Source organism: Wyeomyia smithii, chromosome 3 (assembly GCF_029784165.1).
Source record: "Wyeomyia smithii strain HCP4-BCI-WySm-NY-G18 chromosome 3, ASM2978416v1, whole genome shotgun sequence".
Classification (NCBI taxonomy): Eukaryota; Metazoa; Arthropoda; class Insecta; order Diptera; family Culicidae; genus Wyeomyia; species Wyeomyia smithii.
Window position 1 is genome coordinate 204896986 of NC_073696.1, and position 21021 is coordinate 204918006.

General features: G+C 37.7%; 2 protein-coding genes across 5 annotated transcripts; one reads left to right on the forward strand and one right to left on the reverse strand.

Moving 5' to 3' along the window:
• Positions 1–1090: 1090 nt before the first annotated feature.
• LOC129731246 (lamin-B receptor) lies at positions 1091–5090 on the reverse strand. 3 transcript variants are annotated; one of them, XM_055691089.1, is made up of 3 exons: positions 4986–5090; positions 2815–4577; positions 1091–2362 (listed from the first exon to the last, which is right to left on the reverse strand). In XM_055691089.1, the coding sequence occupies exons 2-3, from the start codon at positions 4568–4570 to the stop codon at positions 2076–2078; spliced, it is 2043 nt and encodes a 680-aa protein (XP_055547064.1). In that variant the 5' UTR covers positions 4571–4577; positions 4986–5090; the 3' UTR covers positions 1091–2075. The 3 variants fall into 3 exon arrangements, with proteins under 3 accessions (XP_055547064.1, XP_055547061.1, XP_055547062.1); XM_055691086.1 differs by having other exon boundaries at positions 4918–5064; XM_055691087.1 differs by having other exon boundaries at positions 4911–5063.
• A 5960-nt stretch (positions 5091–11050) lies between these two features.
• Positions 11051–19123, forward strand: LOC129731896 (basic helix-loop-helix transcription factor amos). 2 transcript variants are annotated; one of them, XM_055692261.1, is made up of 5 exons: positions 11051–11193; positions 11405–11574; positions 18071–18212; positions 18479–18690; positions 18755–19123. In XM_055692261.1, exons 1-5 carry the CDS (start codon positions 11138–11140, stop codon positions 18886–18888), a joined length of 714 nt encoding a protein of 237 aa, XP_055548236.1. In that variant the 5' UTR covers positions 11051–11137; the 3' UTR covers positions 18889–19123. The 2 variants fall into 2 exon arrangements, with proteins under 2 accessions (XP_055548236.1, XP_055548238.1); XM_055692263.1 differs by having other exon boundaries at positions 18482–18690.
• The last annotated feature ends 1898 nt before the right edge of the window (positions 19124–21021 follow it).

Sequence of the window (21021 nt, forward strand, 5' to 3'; positions counted from 1 at the left end):
TATTGTTTTTTTTTTCAAACTTAGTGTTTCTGCGAATTATGCATGATGTCGAAAACCTGGAAAATCAGGGAATTCGTTTTTCGATCAGGAAAATCAGTGAAAACTGAAAAATAATCAGGGAAAATTTTTTAACTGATACACGATTCTTTTTCAAATGGCTTTTTAGCGCAAAAACTGATGTTTTTTTAGGATAAAAAGTTAAATCGAGACCGCTACTGTTCGGTTTCATATCTGATTTTTCACTGGGATTTAAGAGTTGCGTTCATTTTCGTTGCACTCTTTTGTTGCAAATGCTGAAAAATATCAGGGAAAGTGAAGTCATATTTCAGGGAGAATCAGGGGATTTGGTTTTGAAAACTTTTTTGCCACCCTGTTGTGGTTTCGGTTACAAAAGGGGCATGTATTTATCCTTGTAGTTTTTTTCTGGTGCGCCTCTTTGTATAGTACCAAGTGGATATTCCTAAATCAGAAGGCGTCTGTATGCAACTATCTCACCAAAATATTTCTTACGCTATATCCCAGAATACTGTCGGTAGGTGAGTGGATTGGGTATTAGGAAGAATGTTCATACAGGATAAAATCCTCTCTTGGCTGTTACTAAAAAGCTGAGTACGCGGGTGTACCAACGTTTAGGATGTCTAGTGGTCGGGGTTTAGTGCCGTAATTAATAGATGATGCTGATTCGAGTTGGGAGAGTTAAGCAATGTACAAGTGTAGAGGATATGAACTTCTGTTCTGATGTAAGGCAAAAGGGGATATGTTGGAGCTCGTACTTTAAAAAGAAACCGCAATAATTCAAATTGCTCGTGAGTCTGACAACAGACTTAATCATGGTTGATAAACTGCCATCTTTATGGACATTTTGGTTCATCACTATCCCGTAACGTTGTAAATAAGTTTATCAATTGTATCCAATAAATTTTAGACTATAACGAGAACTGATTTATAGTGATTTATTATATTTATTATGATTCATAAATTTTATTTTATAGTGATTCACCTGTAGTGTTCTGTGATAAACATATTCTGAGCTTTTGGAGTCTTTTACATTCGAATATGATATCGTTACTAGGATAAGAAATGATACATCTTGTGTTTGTAAATCTTTATTCTTATAAAGGGTGATCTTATTACATTTTCTATTGCATGGTTTTGTAGCATGGGAAATTATAGGACACCAGTTTTTTAGTCTAATTTAAGAAGTACTTCGTAAAATAATTCGCAAAAGTTTGGAGATTTTGTTGACGGAAATTCTATACAGTAAAAACGGTTCAAAACACAAGCGTAATCGGAGAATCTCGTCTCGTCTAATGGCTTACTGCTACTCACTGCTTCTAATGTGAATGAAAGAGCCCTAGTGACTTGTTAGTGTTAGTGTGAGTTCGATCGCATGCCACGTGTATTGATCCTGTCTCTTCGAGAAGACTTATTGCAAAATAAAACTAGTACAGTGAAAACTCATTAAAACTTATATTTAAAAAACCGTTAGAAATGTCGTCTTTTGTAAAATTTCTTGTAGCTTCTAAATTTTTCTTATTTAAACGAGAGTTGAGTTTACCTTTTCTTAAGTCCAATTTGTACAGTCGTATTGTAAAATTGCCCTCACAATGCATGCAAAATTCAAAAAATTTACAATTATTTTTTATTAGGAAAATTGTCATCCTAATATGTCATGCTATAAACTATCGAAAAAAAAATTTGCTAACGAAAACCTAGCATTGATTCTACATAACTAGACTTTACGCCAAATGCTTCAAAATAAAACTTTGTTTCGACAAAATGTTTCTCCGTGAAACAGATGAAGAGTTTGATTTTACTATCTTAATCCTACTTCTGCCTCATCTATTGGTACACTATTCGAATTATTAAAGTCACACTCTCTCTTATGTGTATAAACTGTGTATGGGTGCCGGTTAGCATCAGTATAACCTAAGCTGGTGCTATCTAACATACATAATGTCACTTATGAGTCTAATAGCAAACAGAAAACTGTATGAAATAAAAAAAGAACACTTTTTACAAACTCGCTCAATTGTTTGTATCGCGCCTCGATTAATATCGAACCGGTTCTTCTCTTAAAATACTTTGGGCACCAGAATGTACGGCACCTTGGAGCAGTAGCGTTGCCAGGCGGAATTGTACTTTTTAGTGTTACGATCGTTAACCCGTTGGGCGCGCTGGACCAGCAGAGCTACGGTGAACAGAACAGCCAAAAGCGGAGGCCAGGCAAAGCGCCAGTACAGCAGAGGCAACAGGGCAACATTCTGAAGAATATCTCCAACGTAGTTGGGCTGACGGACCCGGGACCACCATTTTGCCACCAGCAAGCGGCGACCCTGGAAGGTGGGCAGAGTTTCAAGATCTGTAATAAAGAGGACAAATGCAAAAAAAATATGTCGGGTTTCAATATTTCATTATCAAAACATTTTTCTGTAATAATAAAATTTGAGCAAACACCAATTCGATTCAAAAGTAAATTGAAGTTCGTAGATAAAGAGAAATAGAAAACATGCATTATCAAGTTGCTGCTCATCGGACAAGAGAGAACAGCAGTTCATACGAAGAACGCTTGCACCCCTATTTATTAAATGAATAATTTATCTCTACTCCTTCAACGAAGGTCGTTCACATTCCTATGCAAACAAGTTGCAGTGCTTTATAATAGGTACATATTCTTACACCACGCGATCCATTCACACCAACAAGTGTGCATCGCTATTATCAGATTTATGTTTGCTGTTTTCTACTTGCTCATCCTACCACTACGGTGATAAAGCGCTATCATAGATAGCATGAAGAACGAACAGTACTTACCGATAAACTTCTCTCCAAGCGGGTTCAATCGGTACTGATGTTTGAGCCGGTTGCTGGATCTCTTGATAACTAACCCAGCAAGTGCCAACAGAGTTACGACTCCGAAGGCCCATAGGGGAACCTCGGTGAGCTTGTGGGCGGAAACGTACTTAGGTAGCAGAGTTAGAGTAAAGGGGAAAATGGCATAACGCATAAGCAGCAGTGCACCAAAACCTTCGCTCTGCAGATCGAAGGAAAACGTTAGATGATGTTCGTAGGTAAGCATGTCCAGCAGATAGAGAATGGTAAGCGATGATGCAAGAACTGGTGTCGCTTCCAGTTCGAGGTTTTTTACGCTGTAGATCGCTTTATCCAACAAGGATAGTTCTGGTTCTGTGTCTGGCAACAACGGGAAATGAAGATTGCGGTACAAAATGATGGCATTGAAGACAAGTGCAAGCACGACAGATATATGATAATGAACAAGTTTAAGGTTGACGGTGTTGAATGCAAGAGGATTAATTTCCCGTCCAATGAAGTAATCAGCAAGAGGACGATCTGTCTTCGCATAGGGATTCCAGTTATTCTGCGGAACGTAGCGAGACTTGAAGAAGGCCAGACCAGCTGTTATGAGCGCGTACGCCAAACTGATGACCAATAGTTGATTGTAGCCCTTGCTGATAGTTGAGATCAATGGGTACTTGTAGCAGTACTCAGCGACGAAAATTACCAAACCAGTGAAAACAGCACAGGATAGTCCAGTGAATGTGTAACTTTGTTGACCGCGAATTTCATCCACAATCTTCACCGCTTTTCCGACGGGAAGCGCAGTAAGTAAAGCGATTCCCCATGTGAACAACAGGAAAATTACGCCGATCTCGCGGTTGAAGAAAGTTGTCAATGTTTTAAATTCGTCTAGATTCTCCGGAATCTTGAAACGACAATCTCGGTGAGCTGCTCCCGAACAGAAATGGTTCGTGACGAAAATAAAAGCGGGCACCAGAAGTAGCACGGCAGCAGCACCCCAATTTCCTCCGTACTCACGAAGATCTTGCAGTTGTTTAGTAGCACTTCTTCTAGCGTAATTTTTGTTCCTTGAGACTCCGTTGTCGTCCTTGTGAAAGCTTTGGAACTCGATGTCTTCGTGATCAGAGAATTCTTGTGATTCATTGGCGACACTGACGGAGCGAGATGCGGAAGGTCTGCTTCGTTCCGTCGTCGTCACAATCGACCGTTGGCTTGTATTAGGGGTTAAACTTTTAGCTGGTGAACCTTTCTTCGACAGTTCTTCTGCCTCATCCAATATAGCGGAAAGGTTTTTATCGCGAAGGGATTTTCGAATAACCGGACTCTTGTCTCGTTGTTCAGAAATCCGTATTCTGGTGGATCTTCGAGGTTCATTTTTTGAATCGGGAGAAAGCTTAGTTGGTGCCTCCTTAACAGCAGTAACCACTCGATTGGGTTTTCGTCCGGGGGAGGATTTTCTAGCCGGTGAAGCTTTGCGTGCAGGTGATGCTTTTCGGGCTGGAGAAGCTTTCCGTTTCGGTGATACTTTTCGCGCTGGAGATGGCTTCCTAGCGGGCGATTTTTTCTGTCGACCAGGAGAAGCTCTACGGCCGGGGGATGGTTTTCTAGTCAGCGGTGGTGACGGAGTTCTATTGCGAGCTGTCGATTTTCGTCCTCTTTTAGCCGTCTCCGCTGGACCAGGGACGACGGCGCCCGACGATGCGGAGGACGTAACAGGTCCTCCGCCTCTTGTTGCGCGACGACTTTCCATTCCGGATCTGTTGGTTACGCACACACAAAAAAAAAAAAAATAATAAAATCAGGAACGGGTACCCAAAAATAGAAATAAGCCAAAACCACGAAACGGCGGGCGCTTGTCTAGCTAGTTTGCACTTTTTACGCGTAGTCAGTCGACAGGCAAGTAAATGGTAGTGGTACACACGCTGCTGGGTGAGATTTTTCTCTCGTCTCGCTAAGGCAGTTTCAATTTTTTTCCCACCTATAGTGAGACACACAATCGCAGGCAAAAACGCGCGTCTCTTCCAAAACAATTACCGAGTTTAGGAATTTGGATAGCAAAACATACTCTTGCTTACGTTAAAAACACTAACCACTTACTCAATCACTGCACGGTTGATTCAACAGTCTCTTTTTACTTATTTGATGTGGTTTTCTATCAAAAATACCTTCTTATTTTTAGCAAAACGACAGGCACCGAGTTTCTAGCCAAGCATCAGAGAGACGCCATTCACGAAAATATGCTGCTTGCTGATGTGTATGCGTAGCTACGGTTATCAGTTATGCTTGTTGGCGAGGTAAGGTTGGTAGCACCGACTGATGGTGCGTTAAGTGCGTTATGTGTAAACCGTTATTGGGTGCGAGGGTTGGAGTCTGTACTAAAGCTAACCAACGAAATGTTATAAAATTGCGCAGAAATAGTGAGCCCTTATACAGAGAGCCGACAAAAAACTCACCGTTATGGTAAATGACGCATCAAAACGGGCACGCTGTATGATTCTGCATGACGAGTTTTTGTTACGGTTTAGGACATCGAGGAGTATATAATATTCAGATTGAATAAATTAAATTACTCAATATGAGTACAAACTTTTGCTAAAACTTTTTCTCTCAAAACTTTGCAATTAGAATTAAGAGAAAAAATATATTTTTCTTCATTTAATTTTCCAGGTTACCGTCGCGTTACGAACTCATCATTTAATTGTGATTTTTAAGATGTACTTACAGACAGACCGCTAGTGTCGCTATAAGCAAGCGTGCACATTCATTATCAAAGACAAAAATCATCAGTAATGCCGCATGTGTTGATTTAAGCAATCGTACACACCTATTAGTGAAGACAAAAACCGTTTTACGAAAATAAATTAGTAGGCAATAAGGTCACATGATGGCGCATGAGTGTAACGTTTCGAATAGGGACGAAGATTTTCGTTCGAAGAGGCACGTTTGTTTGCCTGTGGTGTACTATTGCACAGTGATAAGCAAAGCAAAGCCTTGGTGCTACATTCCGTATCGGAACTCGACCTTCTGTTTATTATACACAGACTTCGCAGCCAACTGTTAAGTGTACAGGACAATTGCGGGGCTAGCGCTACGATCTTACTGACACTAACAGTCTCTCCCGAGCCGAGACTCGAACCTACGACGACTGGCTTGTTAGGCCAGCATCGAACCTCGAAACCAGCTGGGAAAGTTTGATTGCACAGTGATAGATGTGGCTTTTAACGCGGAAGTCTCAACATTGCTGTTGAATTGAATTTAGAAACAACCTATTTACCTTTTATCAATTCTTTGATAAATGGAATGAGTGAAATACATTTTAGATAAAAAAAAACGTTTATTTCTTCAGCTCAATAATTTTCTAAAGTTATCTACGAAAAATCATTGACGAATCTCGTCTGAGTTTTTAGCCAAAATTATCGTTAAACACTGTTGATGCCGAGATCAGCCAAACCATTACTGACATCTCGGCACGAATTTTGCTTGTTGCCGAGTTTCGGCAACACAGCTGTCATTCTCATGAACGAGTTGGCGCCATTTTTCTTTGTACAAAATTCTACACTCAAAATGTTTTTCACGTTATTGTTACGTGAAATTTCCTGTACTTATTCATTTTCTGTCATTTTGCATGATTTATGTGACAAACATAACATCTACGTGAAAATCACATGCATACTATGTTTTATCATGTAGCATCTACGTCAACTTGGCAACGTCAAATAGAATAAAGTATCGCGTGAACTCTCCGTGTGAAAATACACAGAAACCAAAATGGCGAAGCTGTTGTCTGATGTTGTCTTTGAACATGAAAGGAATTCCTCGATGACTTCCCAATAAGTGAGCTTTAGAAAAAAATATAAGGATCCGCCATCGAGATATCACTCAGATTCAGTTCAAATTGCGAGGAATTTCCTGAACATAAACAGGTGCAGCTAACAGTGATTATCGCCAGCGAATGTCGCAATATCATTTTGCCATTTTGTATGTCGTTTAATTCATTTACGAATTGGCGATTTTGCATGCCCGTGCGACTTATCAAGCAACATATTTCGATGTGTTCTGAGAACCATTCCTAGTCTCTCAAGAATTTGGGAAACCACAATTTAAAAATTATACGTTGTATAAAACGTAGAACCTATCAGACAATCAAATGCTTTTCACTTTCCCGGTAGTTAAATTCTACGTGAAACTCACATGAAATGCATATGTCTACTGAATAAGATTCACAGGATGAATCATCTCACCAGTTCATGATAAAATCAAATGACAATCACGTACAATCACATGAAAATGACAGTGGAAAATATTCACATAACCTTTCCGGCAACTATAACATGAAAAATATTTTGAGTGAACAAACGTGTTACGTACGAGCACACAGGAAGCAGACAATAGTTTTGCTAAAATTTGTGCAAACTACAGATGTTTACCAGCCGGAAGCCGAAAAACGTGTAGTTAAGATTCTTGAGAAGTAGCAGGAACCTGAAAAATTGTACTTTTTAATCGTGCAAACGCTTCAGATGTGAACAAACATTAAGCGGAAAAAAGCATCTCAAAGTAAAGTGGACGCGGTTCAACAGAAACTGCAAGAGGAGGACGTGACATTTTTGAATATTACGAAAACATTCAATACTCACAATGAATAATTTTCTTTACTCACTAAAACTCATCGAGCTCATAATTTATCTTTTGAATTCTCAGCGAAATTATTCTTTGCGATTGGATTCCGCTGAAAAATCGCCTCGTTAAGCAAAGTCTACAGTTTCAAGCGAAGTGAAAAACTTGACAAGTGAAAAAGCGTAAATTTTCGCTTGCGAAATCTGTCGTGAAAACCCGTTTGTGGAACAGGCAGGTATTTCACCAACCTGCAGTTTACAGTTTAAGTGAAGCGGAATTCACGAGTTTACACTCCGAGCTAAGTGAAAATTGGCTGCAACTGACAGAATATAAACGCACGCAACTTCTCGCTTGCTGCTGTTTTTCCACTAGCGTTTGCATGCGTGAAAAAAGTAAATCCAAGTGAAAAGATGAGATTTACAACCTTCGATTTCGCTGGATCGAATTTGTTTACAGTTCCAAGCGAAGTGAAATTTTTGCAGGTTGCATTTTTCACGAGCGTGAAAAAATGAACATTTTGTATGAGATTTTCACTTCGCTTGGAACTCTAAATAGGGCTTTACTGTGTCTAAACATTCAGCCTAGACAACCGAAAGGTCGTTAGACTAGTTTGCCGCCTCTCGGTTAGATTTACTGAGAGCGCAGTCAAATGCGTACCGAGATTCTGGGCATTAAATGACATCTATCAAATACTGGTTTCCCGAGATTCTCGGCAAAATAGAAGAGATTTAGCCGAGATGGTTGCCGAGCACTCGGCTGTCTAAATCTAGACACAAATATGGCCCTGATTTTGCGAATTTTTTTAAGTGTGTATACAGCGTTGCCAACGCTCCAGTTTTTCCTGGATATCTCCAGTTTTTTTCGGGCACGCCAGCAAAACAGCTAAAGGTTGAAAATCTTCAGTTTTTAAAAAATTGTTTCAGTTTTATCCAGTTTTCTATTCGTCACCTTTTTTCGAATTCTTTTCCCTCAAACGTATGGTCTTTTCAATATTTCGTGCATTCATGCCCTTCACTTTTCTGGTTTAAATCGAATTCCAGTCGCATCTTCAAAATTTCGAGTACGCCAGACTTTATACCTAGTGACTATAATCTTCATCAGAGAAAAATCAAAATTGCAATGCATTGTCTCTTCCATCCTCTTTGTTTACATGACATAATACGGTGCAATATACGTATGTAATTGTTATTTACGCAACATTTTTGTACTGAAAATCAAATAAATTTCTGCAAAGGCTTCAAATTTTATATCCAGTTTTCTCCAGTTTTTCATTTTGAATTCTACCAGTTTTTCTTGAATAAAGGTTGGCATCGCTGTGTGTATATATATGTTTTCATTTATTCTTATTCATAACATTATACTGCTAGCGTCGACGGTTCTGCTCTAGTGTTCTTTTTTAATAAAAATTTTCGCTTTCTCGGATTTGTTTGATAGTTTTTAACTGTATGGTTTTCAATTGCAGACTTCTAGGATCTGATCTGATGAGAAATTAGTTCAATCCAGCTTTTCACGAGCGGTAATGGTCGATAGATTTGACATATAATGGAGGTTATTCAACTGCTAATTCAATGGATATTTCCACTGAACTAAAACTACTTCTATACTATGGAAATATTCATTGTGATAATAGTTTGACAACCTCTACTGTATGTCAAATCTCTCCGCAATTACCGCTGGATATTTGTAATTGTTTGTTAATTGTCGACTACTTTGTGATAAGGTCGTACACAATAAAAAAATTTACATTTTTTTAAATGCACATGAATGGAGCATTGGACACCATGTAATATTCCGTAAGGCATTATATTCACATGCAATGTAAATGAATATATTGTTAATTTGCATGCATATTTATATTCAAAGCTTCAAGTTTATATCACTTAACGTACAAATTTACGTGGTTTAAAACGATTCTGTATTGTGCATTATTAACGGTGTGAAATTATATATATTTTTCACTTTATGTACTAGAAACCGCTATGTGCTTTCATTTGTTTTAGTTGTAAATTTCATTTTTTGGTACTTTGTATGTCTAAACGTAAACAAAACGAGTGAGAGATTATTTGTGCTTGTGAAGTACAAGGAATATAACTCTAACTCGTTTTGTTGACGTTTAGACATACGACCTTATCACAAAGTAGTCGAGAATTCTTTTTTCTAAGTCTAAGTCACACCTTCTGTTCTCGTTCATTTTTCGCATACTCGTAAAATTAAATACCTACATCGTCCGCGTTACTAAAATTTAAAATGTAGTCATCATGCAAAATACATTATTATACTTGTATAATTCTCAGTGCTTTGTTTATCGCCTTCGTGAAAAAAGGCAGATAATTAGTTAGAGTTATTCATACCCTAATCATTACAATTTTACGAAATGATGGTAAATTATTGAGTTAAATGATTTTAAACGTATCAAAAACAAGAAGCTACAACATTGATGAATTCGGAAAATAATTCAAAGCTCGGAAAATGTTTTGAAACTTCAGCGTCAAAGCCCGGTTACTGAAAATAAATATTCAACAAAAACTTCTTTACAAAAATTTTCTTATGCCCAAAGTGTCTACAAAAGCTTGGTTCAAAGGGTTAGATTTAACTCATGATTTCATTCGAGTTATTTCGCGCCTAATGTCCAATAACTGTTGTAAACGTACACCTTTATCGAATATACATAGTCGATAGTAATCTGTGCGAATGTGGAGGATACGAAGATATTGACCATATAGTCTTCGTATGCCCCAAGTACCACAGAGCAAGGTCCAAGCTTCTCTCCGGAAACAGATAGTGACATTTACAATGCAAGTACGGGATGCGCTTGCTAGCCGCAACCCCGCACTAGTAATACCTATTTAAGACTTTTTAAGAGATATCAAGAATCAAATTTGATTATCTTCTTGCTTTTTCTCCTGATTTCTCCCAACACAACCACCCTCAAAACGATCTCTAATTCTGTTCTTTTTTCTTTTTTCTTTTATTAATCTTTTTAGAGAAACATGAATCATCGCTTCTTTCTGAGAGACATGATCCACCGAACTTAGATATAAATATTGATTTCCAAGAGATAAGGAACCATCACATCTCAACGAAGAGTATTAAGAATTAATATTTAGTCATATAGACCTTTAATGTTATCGTTAGTCGTAGGTGAATGATGAATGACATGTATTTTTAAATTGTGTTTTTTTTTAAGAGAAAAGATGAGAGGGTTTTTATGCCTGTATGAGAAGAAGCAGTTGGGATACAGGCTCAACTCAAACTGGATTTGCTTGCCCCAAAAGACATTCGGCCCCGTTATGCTTCGCGGTTGGGTCTAAATAAATATTATAGTTTAAAAAATAAAAATTCTTCAAACAATAAATCATTGTATTGAATGTAAACTTCACAAATCAAAACATCAAAATAGTACAAACCCTTGTGTTGATGGTCGGCCATTATGTTTTCCGTTCTCGCCAAACCTCGCTTCATCACCATATAATGTTTACCCTAACTCTCGGTTAGCAGGGCGGAGCTTTAACTTATTTCGTCCTTGCGCAGTAACTAACGATGTCGAAAAGGGTAATTCGGGTCCTACGTATAAAAGCAAAAGCCATGACCGAGCGAGTAATTATTCCTCGCGAACGCTTTCGGTAGCAACCATCCGGCTTTCGGAATAGTTTCTGGGAAGTGAAAGTGTAATTCGAAGAAGAAAGTTTTGTTTCCAGTTAACATGGATAAAATATGCCGAAGTCAGTTACCAGATTCATCCTCATCACCCCCGCTTAGGTGCATATAGGATACTTTGTGTTGTAATATTCGTGCTCTATGTGCATAACCTAATCAAAATCAGAACCAATTCTCGTGAAATCGAGTTGATAAAACAACAAGTGCTTTTCAAGTGTAAAAACTGGTACCCCATTAATATAATCTGTTTTGAATTGATCAATTATCTGCATGCACTCGTTGTAATGATGGCGACCGTCGGTGTCACGTATAGTGGCTTGAATTTCCATAGCTTTGACGAGGATCTCATCTCGGATTTACCGTCGTGTGTTTATGCAAACCATCAGCTGGGCGCAGCGACGGCTACCAATGCCAGTGCCGCCAATCTGAGATTGAACACCAGCGGTTTGCGGCAAATTCAGCATCAATATCTACATCATAATGGTAATTTCCATTCAATTAGCAGTTTTAGCAGTAAGAAATTCCATTGCGGCATACAAAAGTTTAGGCAAGGGTCTGCATAAACGCATAAACTTGAAGGAATCAGGGAAATTTGGTAAAACCAGATGTATTTTCAAATCAGAGACGACGTGGCGTAAAACTCAAATAATAAAAATAAAAATAATTGTGTAAGTTTTCGATCATTTTTTTGACTATAAAAAAATTTTAAAATTAGGTATTTCTTATAAAAATTGGCCTTCAGAATTTTGTTTTTTGATAGTTGTTTTGTTCCCTAGTACTACAAATAAGTAGTGGTCAAGTTCTGTGTTACAATTATTTTTTTTTACTTTAAATGGTCTTTAAGAATTTTTTTTTGTTTATGAAAAAAGAGTTGGATTTGCTTTCATTGTTCGTGAAAAGTTTTATCAAATCATTTTATTAAAATCCAGAAAAGGGAAATATGAGCCAAATTTGTCCGAGATAATTTTCTTGAAGGTTTATTTAAGAATAACTGTATTGCAATGGTATACTTAATTCTAGTAACCATTCCAAATCATATAGGTCAAAGTGATTAACTTTCTGAATGCATGCGTTTTTGATTTATTCAAGGATTATGTACCGTTTCAACTAAAATCCGAACAGGCGCAAACTTCGAACACTTCAGAATAAAAATCACATTATAGAGTAATCAAAAGTATGATTACTATATACCGTTTCGTTCCTCGAAATGTCCTTCACCCAGTGATGTATAGCTCTTTACTGTAGGACCACTTCCTGGCAACCAGCAGGCGCGGAAAAAAGTGACAATCAGTGTTGAGACGGTTTGCTCTATTTATCTCTTAGTGATTACATTGAAGTGTTCGGAATTTGAATCAAAGCCAACTTCTTAATTTTAGTTAATTTCATAAACAAAACATATTTGAATCAATATAAATAGCACTTAATTCCAACGAAAATTAAGTAACCAACATGTTAAACCTTTAAGATCGACAAGAAAATTCATTTTACGTTGCATTTTTAGTGCAAGAAGTTACATCATAGCTTAAGTGTTCGAAATTTGATGCAGTACGGTATCTCGTAAAAAAATAGATTTTTGTATTTTGATTGTAAATACAGCAGAATTGTGGGACCAACATCGTATCTGGGTATTAACGGAGAAGTTATTCCTTTAGGTAGCTGTTTAGCACCACACTTTTTCTTATTGCTTACAGATTAAGGATCTTTTTCACACATTGATTCTAATTAACACAGATAAAATTCTTTTCGTTTTCAGGTCTAAATAGGTCTAGGTTTCGTAACAAGGTTCATAACAAAACCAATATCTACAGTTTTTTTTATGACGTTATGCAAAATATTATTGTTCTGTGTTCTGACCATTTTTATTATTCTACTGTTAGGCCACACCCACAAATAGCGTTGGCTTTGCATTTCGTAGAAAATGTGGTTCAATTCATTCAGCTGTTCATTAATTCATGTACTTTAAATAAGCATAGACATGAACCTCAGGAACCTTGAGTAAAATCAACAATTTCACGGATAGATTATTAATATTCAATTTTGTACGATAGCACCTAAAAAATGTGAGAGAAAATAGTATCTATTCAAGATTTACTTTGATGTCAATTTCAAAGCAATTTGAATCGTTTTCTGTACTGGAGTTTATTCCTACGAATTATTGTAATCTTTAGATGCTGAAAGCATTGTAACCTAGAACTCTAATATGTATAATTCCTTCCGGTTTACAAACCTTACGTATCTACGGATGAGAGATTTTTTTCAATACTATGGATTCTGCTATTAGAAATGTTTCATGATACTCTTGAAGACTCTTGAAACAGGGGTAATCATAGTTACTACCTATTTTTATGGCGACAGATCGTTGAGATCCTATGCTGAATACGCCTCCATAAAACTCGGTCTTGGGCTGCTTCTCTCCAGTCTCCACTTACATCCGCTGCTCTGGCATCCTCGTCGACAGCACACAACCCGCGCGTGCAAGGCTTGCCTCGAAGACGTCGGGCTCTATCCGGTTCTCTGCTAAATATTATCCGCCATCCGTGATATGTGTCCAGCCCACTGTAATCTGCCGTATTTTATCAACTTGACAATATCAGTGTGTTTTTATACTTTGTATAGCTCGTGATTCATGTGCTTACGCCACACCCTATTTTCTAGTTTGCCACCGAGTATTGACCGCAGGATTCTACGCTCGAAGCGCTCATCGATCATGATCCTTCCAAGTCCACGATTCATGTCCGTAGAGTGCAACCTGGAGGATCAGAGTCCTGTAGAGTGCAAATTTTGTACGAATCTGTAGGCTACAGGACCTTAGCTATTCGCTCCCGTAATTCATCTCTTCATTTCGCGACTCACCCCGTTGTTACATGCCACGAGAGTACCAAGATAAACAAATTCGTCGACCACTTCGAAAGTATCCCCACCGGTGGAGATCCACCGTTGTTTATGGTGAGTCCAATTCTCGCAGCTTCCCTGAACTGTAAAGGCCTTCTCAACTGTATCTCTCAGATGGTCTCGCGGTACGATGCTGGCCCAACAAGCCAGTCGTCGTAGGTTCGAGTCTCGGCTCGGGAGAGACTGTTAGTGTCAGTAGGATCGTAGCGCTAGCCCCGCAATTGTCCTGTACACTAAACAGTCGACTGCGCAGTCTGTGTATAAAAGAAACCAAAGGTCAAGTTCCGAATCGGAATGTAGCACCAAGGCTTTGCTTTAAAAGGCCTTCTCAATTACTCTACGGTTAACATCAATTATATCAATGTTGTTTGCGAAGCCTAGAAGCATGTGGGACTTCGTGATGATGGTGCCGCTCCTCTGCACATCTGCCCTTCGTATTTCACTTTCTGAAGCAATGTTGAACAGCAAGTTCGAGAGGCCGTCACCTTGCTTCAGACTATCTAACGTCACAAACGCGTCCGAAAATTCACCCGCTATCCTGACACATGATTTGAAACTGTCAAGCGTCGCACGTAACAGTTTAATTCGTTTTGTTGGAAAACTATGTTAAACCATAATTTACCACAGTTCGTTGCGTTTCACTGTATCGTACGCCGCCTTAAAGTCAATAAACAGATGATGTGTCCGCAAGTTGTGTTCTCGAAACTTGTCGAGGATCTGTCTTAAGGTAAATATATGGTCCGTCAGCAGGTAAGCCGTTTTTCCCAGCGGCTTTGTGGTTCTTCAGCTCTTTGCAAGCGTTCTTCACCTCATCCAATGTTGGTGGGTCCACGGCTTGTCCGTCCTCCCTAGTTTCTATCCTGTTCCCCTCGACGACTTTCCTACTTTCTCACCGTTCAACATCACTTCAAAATGTTGCTTCCAACGCCTGGCCACATGCGATTAATGGGTAATCAGGTTCCCCTCCCTATCCTCCCAGGTACTGGCACGGTTCGGTTCCTGATTCCGTTAATCGTTCTATAGACGCTCCTCGTGTCGTGCCTAGGGTGGTCGGTATTACCGACTTTTTGAAAAACCGGTATTTCGGTATTCATAAAAATAAAAACCGGTAAAACCGGTAAAAAACCGGTATTTTTTTCGGGTTAATACAAACCAGGGGTGACTCGTGGGCTTTGAACCTACTTTTCCCACTACAAAATTCTTAAAATCATAGTTTGGGGAAGTAATGATGATTGTCCGCGAAAAAACGCGAGTCATTCTCTCTGTACTATTGAAAAATAATTAAAGATATAGGGCGTCGAACGTCTCCGGTAGTAGTTTTCTTCGGCCGGTTTTCTGCCGCAGTCTTATGCAAAAACCTGCCGAAATAAACCACTGCCGAAGACGTTACCTACTCAAGTTTGGATTTGAAATTTATTTTTTGCTTAGCGTCTCAGGTTGCATCTATGTATGGACGTGTCGCTGCATAATCTTGTTTTTGCATTTATGAGTACCTATGCTTTATTACGGTTCAGTTTTTTTTTCTTTTTGTAAGATTTGGACCTCTGCGACCATTGTTTTGTTCTCTTGTGGTATATGTTCCAAATACAACACTGGATAAAGATAACAGTGTTGAAAAACTTTAATGAATGAATCTAGTGATATGATTACGAAGAACATAATTTCAAAACTCATGTAAGCATAATAAAAACATGCAGATTTTATTAAAATTTTCTTTTACATCGCAAAACTTAGTTTCAAATTAGTGAATAACTTTAAAATTCTAAGAGAAACAATATTTGAATCTGTTGAGAAGAGTATATGAATGAAGAATAAAAAATAAATAAAAAAAATGACGATCAGACCAGAATTTACTTTTTACGAATCCGACGGAATTGAAGGTTGATACTTATTTATTCTGTTCGATGCTTTTTAAACAGTTCGTCCAAATTATTTATTATCATAATTATTTTCCTAATTTTAGCTCCTGATGGAGAAACGAAAAATGTGGCATATGATGGCATATGAATAAGTTTGTAACTGAAATAGAAATAAATATTTGAAATGAGAAGTTGGTCAAAAATATATAAAAATATAGAAAATTATAGAAAAAGCAGAAATTTTAACACGAGCAAACCCGGGAACATTCAGCTAGTTACTAATAAAAGCCCGCTGCGGTATGGGTGACGAAGCTTCAAAGAAACAGTAATTTTTAGGATGAAATATTGGCTGAATAATTCATCCTGTAAACACTTTGTATCAACAAAAAATAAATTCTTAATCAAAATTTATATTTATTTATTATTTCCTCAGTTTTACTTTCAAATAGCACAAAATGAATAATGACTTGCGTTTTTTCGCCGACATGATTGTGATTACTGACTAGTTTGATTTTCATAATTTGTAGTTAAACTGGTAGGTTCAAAACCCACGAGTTGCCTCTGTGAGTATGAGTGTGTGAAGAGACTAGCTGTTCTACTTAAAAAATAAATGTTTTGCTTTATTGATATGAAGCTTTTGACATATTATCGATACGCATAAACACATCGTCTGAACCCATGCAAAACAAGCAAAAAGATAACAAAAACTGATAAATAGGTAAGGGTATATCAATATTCAATGTTGCTTTTGTCTAGATGTATTTATTATATACATCGTCATGTGATTTTTAACACCTACCTAAGTGGGTAGCATTTATTAGCCTTACAATGATTTATAAATACTGTGACAAGTTTTTTTTTATTCAAAGAAAAATACCGAAAATACCGGTTTTTTCGCTTCTCCAATACCGGTATTTCGGTATTGAAAAAAATATCGGTTTTACCGGTTTTTGTTTTACCGGTAAACCACCCTAGTCGTGCCTGATGAAGCAGTTCTCCGCCTCCGCGAGGACGCGATCGTAGTGCTCACGATTCTTACATCGGTTAAGCCTATTTTCGGCAGCTCTTGATTCCCGGTATTTCTCCCGCATCTGACGCGTCACACGATTAGCTGCTACTAACGTGTTGGCATAGGCCCGGCTCCTTCCGCTGATAATCTCTGGATGTCCAGACGTATCTTCCTCGCCGATCTCGATTTGAATACGTTTTCAAAAGCATTCACCACTTTTGGTGTAAATACTGAAAATATTTCATTTCGGCCTTTGGGTTAACCATAAGCATAACCATAATCAAACAAGTTTCAAACATTTTAGGACGGTTTTCTTCATTATATTCTCAACTCAAGAAAAGGTTTTAACGCGAAATATTATAAATTTGGAAAGGAAAATGAATCTCTAAGCTGTTCAACCAACTTGCCGAGAAAAATAATGACACAGGATGCGAAAAACGAACGACAACAGAATTTGAAAAAAGACAAAAAAATCAAATTAGTTAGTTCAGCACAACGGAGCTTTTCTGTGAAACGCGTTCGGTGAAGGTTTGTCACTAACTCAGCGTGTCGACTACCCAACTCACAAACCGTAGACATAGTACACTCCAAATATTTTTTACATTATTGTTACGTGAAATTTCCTGTACTACTTCATTTTCTGTCATTTTGCATGATTTATGTGACAAACATAACATCTACGTGAAAATCACAAGCATACTATGTTTTATCACGTATCATCTACGTCAACTTTGCAACGCCAAACAGAATGAGTACCGCGTGAACTCTCCGTGCGAAAATACACAGAAATCAAAATGGCGAAGCTGTTGTGAAATTCAGTTTCTAAACATAAAAAGGAATTTCTCGATGACTTGCCAATAAGTGAGCTTTAGAAAAACCATAAGAATCCGACATCGAGTCTTGAGCTTACAGATTTCACACAGATTCAGGTAAAATGACGAGGAATTACCTGAACATAAACATTTACAGGTAACAGTAATTATCCCCGGCAAATGTCGCAATATCATTTTGTCATTTTACACTAACATAGAGATTGCCCACTTTACTCAACTTAAAAAAATGTCGTCATGAGACAAAAAAATAGCTCGTAACGAAAAATTAAACATTTGTTTAACTAACCCACTTGCTTTAACACACATTGCATGAATACTTTCTATGTGCTATATTTTCCCTCAAATAGTTATTCTTTTTCTATTCATTACTATTCATTTATCCTTAGATTGTCTGGATACACCAGGACCTGCAAGTGCTGCTCTCTCAACATCAATTGGACATCCGTACAACACTGCACCGTACAAAATCCAGCGACAGCAAACTAGCGTACGCGAACGAAAGAGGGTACTGCGGTCTGCTCCCAACGGGTAAGGAACACTTTTGCTTAACATTTTTATCGCTAAAGAAATCCTAATTTTCCTCTGTTTGTTAAATAACGTATTTGACACATATGCCAATTTTCTGTACCGTCATAGTTATTAAAAAACAGAAATATGATGATTCTTTATAAATTCTAACTTTAAAAAAGTCTGTGAATGCTAATCGTTAAAAAAAGGTATCAAATAGTTCAAAAGTCTAAGTCGTATTTTCATCATGGACAAACTTTTAATTGCTTTTTTCCCATTTTCATTAGCAGCATAAACTCAGCGTTTGACGAGCTTCGAGTTCACGTACCAACCTTTCCGTACGAGAAACGTCTAAGCAAAATTGATACACTCCGGTTGGCGATTGCGTACATCGCTCTGCTGCGGGAAGTCCTGGAAGCCGACTACGACCCTCTAACGTACGTGGAAAAATGCCTCCGCGGGGAGATCAAAGCAGACCACGCCCACTGGAATACGAGTGGTATGTAGCACGGCAGATGAGGAAAAAAGAAAAATAAACAGTAACATTCTATTTCAATTCACAGATCTAACTGCACGTCTGTCGTGGATCAATTGGGAGAATTTGGGTGTTCACCCAGGACGCCGTACTATACTAACGTCACTTGCACTTGGATCGTCGGATAATTTAGGCTGCGGTCCACCACCTCATCTGATTTAATTCAAGTGATTGAACTCAAACAACATAAGCTGTATACTCCGCGTTATGTCTTCCGTTGCAAATGCTCTAGTCTCTATGTTAGTGTAAAAACTGACCTAGCATAATTATTTCATTTTAGTTTAGTTGTGATATTGTTCGTAAGCAAAAGCAGTAATTTTTTTGTTCCATGCCAAAATTGTATTGTGATCTAAGCAATGCTTGAAACATCAAATCAATAAATATCAAACAACATAGCGAAAAATGTGTTTCATTCACAAAGTAATAGAAGTCCAACTCGATTATCCGAAATGTTGATTTTCATGAATTGATTTGACTCTCCCTTCCCAGCTTCTGAAAATTTTGATATAATGGTATTTTTTTTTTAGATTTATGATTTAATATGTTGTTTCAATTATAACAAAACAACAAAAAACTTTTTTGAGCTATTGAAAGTCAAAGTTATAGCACTAAAAAAATAGCCTTTTATATGCTGATAATATAAATATTCTAAAATTAACATATGCTATCGAAACTTAAAACAAGTTTTTTTTTCAAATTTTTATCAAAACTTCAAGTTATAAAAAAGCCTCTGATGAAAAATCCAGTATGGAAAAATGTTGGACACTGTTCTCCTTGAAGGTCAAGTTTTAGAGCTTTTCACTTTTTTGTTCAACTTTTCTAGAAATAAATTCCAATAATGTTAAACGATCCTAGTGATAATTTCAAATCGGAAAGTTCATCAAGAATAACCTCTAGATAAGCTTTCTTATTAGCTTTTTCATTTTGGACACAATAACACAATTAAGAAAAAGCCAGAAAACATTCTTGCAAGTATTTGTGAATTCAAACCAAAATAGGGATATCTAGGGTTGGAATACCGGGAATAATACCGGTACTACCGGGCGACATTCCAGTGCCGAAATACCGGCTTTCGATACTGGTAATCTGTTTAGTTTTCCAGATCAGATCACCATATGTATTTCGCTGGATCTAAATAATATTTCTCCACTAATTTGCTCTGATTTGCTCGTCTAAGAACTAAACATGATAGTTTCTTCAATACAATATGTAAGTCTGAGGACATCTGGCAAAGACTACTCCAGCACGAACATTCAACGATGCTTCAAAGATGCAGAGAAGTTGAACTAAAGGTTATTCAATTTTGTGATCTAGGAATATCGGAAGCAATTCCGTGATTTACAAGCTCAAAACCGATAGCTGTGTCTCACATTGGACGGGTGGATTTTGGTAAACCACCGTCGTTATATGAACGTAAACGCCTATGATTCAAATCGCATGTGAAATTTGGACGCTGTAGAATATTACCCATTGGGTATTTTGTCTTGAAAATGTTGGTAGAAGTAGTTTGGAGTGTATTGTTTTCATTGTGTTTTATGGCTGTCGATTTTTCGAAAATGAGAACTAATGTCGTTACCCGAAAAGCAACGTCGCGAATTGATTAGGGGCATGCACCTGTTGCGTTGCTTTAACCGAGGAAGCAGACGCTTCTGTAACCGAACCGATCTTATGACCATTACTGAAAAACTACGAAATTCTATCAACTCGAGATGCAAAAACATATTTCAATACGATTTTGTGTTCTCCCATATGATTTTGATAACAAAATTGAATCTGAATAGTTATAATAACAAATCTTGAAATGAAGTTGTCCTGAAACAAATCTTACAAATTTTTCGTTTCTATTAAAACATGTTGTTTCTGACAATGGTTGTTATTATACTGTTCTATATACTATCCTTTTTTGAAAGAAAACGGATACGTTAGTAACAAAGTTTGATTTGTGTTTGATACTAGTAGAGTCATTTCTGTTATAGTTTCTGTTATACCTGTGTGTACCTGTAATTTTCTGGCCGGATCTAGCTTCGTGCCACTATTCAAATTATGTCCTGGACTGGTATGAAGCCAACGGGGTCAGTTTCGTACCCAAAGATATGCCCCCCCCCCCCCCAACGCAACGAAATTGAGGCATATCGAAACATACTTTTACTTACTTCAGTAGCCTAGAGCCGTATCAAGAGTTTTCCTCCATTTTATTCGGTCCTGGGCTACTCGTCACCAATTTCCTAGACGTCTCCATACTCGCAGATCCGCTTCAACCTGGTTAAGCCATCTGGCACGTTGGGCCTCTCTATT